Source organism: Eimeria acervulina, genomic scaffold (assembly GCF_000499425.1).
Source record: "Eimeria acervulina Houghton genomic scaffold, Eah_scaff1730, whole genome shotgun sequence".
Lineage (NCBI taxonomy): Eukaryota > Apicomplexa > Conoidasida > Eucoccidiorida > Eimeriidae > Eimeria > Eimeria acervulina.
Genome location: NW_013550132.1, coordinates 619 through 4,460, shown reverse-complemented (window position 1 = coordinate 4,460; position 3,842 = coordinate 619). Strand labels below are relative to the sequence as shown.

The following is a 3,842-nucleotide window of genomic DNA, read 5'->3' as shown; positions in this document are numbered from 1 at the left end:
CTAGTTAGCTAGCTAGCTAGCTGCCTAGCCAGCTTCCCAACTAGCTACATATTAAGCCACCCAGCTAGCCACCCAGGTAGCTAGCTAGCTAGCTAGCTAGCTAGCTAGGTAGTAATACCTCCATTGATTGTTGAGGTATATTGTATGGGAGGAGGTAGCTAGCTGTTTGTAGGTGCACAAGGAGGAGAAGGCAGGCGGGTGTTTGAGTATGATAATATAAGTGTATGAGTATAAATTATAAAGTGTGCTGAGCCTTCTCATAGAGAGCATCCACAACAGCTGCCATATTAGCTACAGTAGACAGCACATCTGAGTAGAGTTGTGGGGTCTGCTGCTCATGAAACAGCACTAAGACCCCTAACCCTTGATCAAGCGTCCCCTTTAAGCGACCATCAAGCATCATTCTACAGAGTGTCTCCTCTATCTCTTTAACAGGTAATGCCATCAAACGCGAGACATGCGTCAACTCTATTCTAGAGTAAGCTTGCAGAGTCTTCTTAAGATCTTCTTCTATTAATGCATTATACAGTTCATCTAGATGCTGATCAACAAACATATCTTTTACTAATGCCCATCGATATCTTCTTAATAAACCCCTAAACATCTTTAGAGATCGCTCTCTACGGCTTATTGCTAACAATCTTAGAGCCTCTAAACGCACACGTGCGGGATCGTCTCCTTTTCCTCTGGGATCGTCTCCTTTTCCTCTGGGATCGTCTTCTCCCATCATGGGATCGTCTATTTCCAACGAGGGATCGTCCACCCCACACGATCCCTGATCCCCCACAACCCCACACCCCACAGGCTGCTCATAGTAACGCAAACTTTGGCGAGTCGCTAACAAAGGGGGGACCTCCTCTGGACGCCCCATCAATATCTTCGTTAGCAGCATGTAAGTCAACGCACGCATTGCTAATTCTCTTTCTTCACCTGCATACAAACAGACAGATACAAATATATATATATATATATATAAATTAAATTAGATATGCTATATATATACATATATATATATATATATCCATTTATAGGGTGTTTTTATAATATATGCATTAACGCTAATATATATAGATGAAAATATACATATATACACATCTATATACATACATACATACATATATATATATATATATATGTATCTATATGTAGTTGTATGTATACACAAACATATATAGTATATATATATATATACTATATATACATAGTCAAATGTGAATAAATATATATATATATATATATAAATATATATATATATATATATATGTATATGTATATTTATATATTTGCAAATATATGGAGAAGCACTCAGGCAAATAAACAAATAGAGGGCAAGTAGAGTATATAGACAATATATAATATATATACAATATATATATATATATATAGACAATATATAATATATATACAATATATATATATAGACAATATATAATATATATACAATATATATATATATATATAGACAATACATAATATAGAGACAAATAGAAAAAGAGATAGATTAACAACAACATATATAAAAAGAAAGGCTAAGCGCATGCATAAGGACAAACAAAGACAGAAAAACAGATATACAGAAGGGAAGGAGACAAACAAAAAGAGACGGTTGTTATCTTCTTCACTTCAGCAGCAGCAGCAGCAGCAGCAGCAGCAGTAGAAGCAGCAGCAGGAAGCGGAGCAGCAGCAGCAGCAGGAAGAGAAGGAGGAGCAGCAGCAGCGCATGCATGTATCTTGTTTGCTTACAGCCACGGAAGCGTCTATTGGCGCCAGCAACTGCTGCTGCTGCAGCTGCTGCTGCTCCTGCTGCTGCTGCTGCTGCCGCAGCAGCAGCAGCAGCTTTATCGTGTCTCCTTTGCGTCTCCTGCGTCGCCTCCTGAGTGCTGAAGGCTTCGAAGGCTTCAAAGAAATATGAGAAAGCTGTACGGTAATCCTTGTCGTGTGCATGCAACACCCCAGCCTGAACAACAAACCCTAAACCCTAAACCCTAAACCCTGAAGGTGCAGGCAGCAGTTGGGGAGGGCGTGTGAAGATGTTTAAAATAAAAATAAAGAAATAAAGCGGAAGAGACAGCAAACACTTAAAAGAAAGACAAGCAAGAGACAGAGTGCTGCTGCTGCTGCTGATGCTGCTGCTCCTTCAGCTGTCTACGTGGGGCCACAACAAAATAACACAAAATCCTACTTCATACTCAGCAGCAGCAGCAGCGAAAGCAACAGCAACAACAGCTTCAGCAGCAACAGCAACAACAGCATCGGAAGCAGCAGCAGCAACAGCTCCGGCAGCAGCAACAACAGCTTCAGCAGCAACAGTAACAACAGCTTCACCAGCAGCAGCAACAGCAGCAAGAGCTTCAGCAGCAACAGCAGCAGCAGCAGCAGCAGAAGCATACTTGAAGATCGAGCTGTCCCTGTACAGTTGGAGGGCAGTGGATAGCGTTTGCTGTTGTCTTTGCTGCAGTGAGCGCTGCTCTACTTTTAGGTGTATTCTTTAATTGATATTGTAGCTGAGACTCAAGCAGATAAACTTCTACTAGCAGCTGCTTCTCCTCTATACGCCTGCAGTCGCGCAGCAGCTGCTGCAGCTGCTGCTGCGCTTCTGATAGAGCCCCTTGCGATAGCCTAGCCTTCGCTAGAGACAAATTTAGACGCGTCTCTAAGAAATGACGACCTTCACGCTTACACCAAGCTATAGCCGGTTCGCAGACAGCAACAACAGCAGCAGGAGACACTCGGACAGCAGCAACGCATGCAATAAAGCCCCGAACAACTTTTGCTGCTCGAGACCGTGGATGCTTCTCAAATACTTTCAGACAATCTGATAAAAGATCGCATAAGCTTTCACAATCACTACACTCAGCATACACCCCAGCTAACCATCCAGCTGCTTCTTCATACACACGCAGCGCCTCTTCATTATAAGCTAAGATACTGCTGCTGCTGCTGCTGCTGCTGCTGCCGGTGCTCGTGATGCTGATTATTGGGCTCTTGTCCTTCCCTACGCTCGAAGAACCGCTTTCTGAGGATACTCCTGACCCTGTTGCTGCTGCTGCTGTTGCTGCTGCTGCTGTTGCTGCTGCTGTAGACAACGCACGCCTGCATAAAGCAATAGCCTTCTCCCTGTCGCTCTCTAGTGTTGTCTCAGCTTCCTGCAGCAGCAGAGACGCCTCCTTTAAAGATTCCTCTAGACATACCCCACCTCCATTTCCTGCTGCAGCTGCTGCTGCTGCAGCAGCAGCAGCAGCAGCAGCAGCAGCAGCGTCGGCTGCTGCAACAGAACCCTGGGACTCCCCAGGGCGCGTAGTGCCTCCCATACTAAAGAGCAGAAAACAGTTTCAGCGACTGCAGCAGCAGCAGCAGCAACAGCAGCAGCAGCAGCAGCAGTAGCAGCACCTGCTGCAGTAGACTGGTGATGATGCTGCAGCAAAGGCAGCAAAGCTGCTATACTAGTTGGAGACCCCGCTACGATCAATACAATATACTACACACATCTAATAAGAGTTAATTAGCAGAAGAGCAAAGAAGAAAATTATCAAGAAGAATATACTGCTGTTGCTGCTGCAGCTCCAGCTATACGTACGTACACCACACAGCACATGCAGCAGCAGCTGCTGCTGCTGCAGCAGCAGTAGCTGCTGCTGCAGCGCCGCCAGCAGCAGCGGCCCCCTCGCCGCCTATAGACGGTGTATCCCCTTGTCCTGAGTTTTTTATATAGTAAATAAATAATTAAAAGTATTTTAATTAAATTAAATTATATTAAACTCCTCAGGAAGGCTTCGCATAACAACAGAGTTTGATAGAAGAGACAGTGAGGGGAGCAGCAGCGGCAGCAGCAGCAGCAGCAG

At 44.3% G+C, this 3,842-nt stretch overlaps 1 protein-coding gene across 1 annotated transcript; it reads right to left on the bottom strand.

Moving 5' to 3' along the window:
• Window positions 1-235: 235 nt before the first annotated feature.
• Window positions 236-3,311, bottom strand: EAH_00062670 (proteasome PCI domain-containing protein, putative; the record flags this gene model as incomplete). The annotated part of the gene is made up of 3 exons (XM_013396868.1): window positions 236-930; window positions 1,744-1,957; window positions 2,391-3,311. 3 exons carry the CDS (start codon window positions 3,309-3,311, stop codon window positions 236-238), a joined length of 1,830 nt encoding a protein of 609 aa, XP_013252322.1.
• Between the last annotated feature and the right edge of the window lie 531 nt (window positions 3,312-3,842).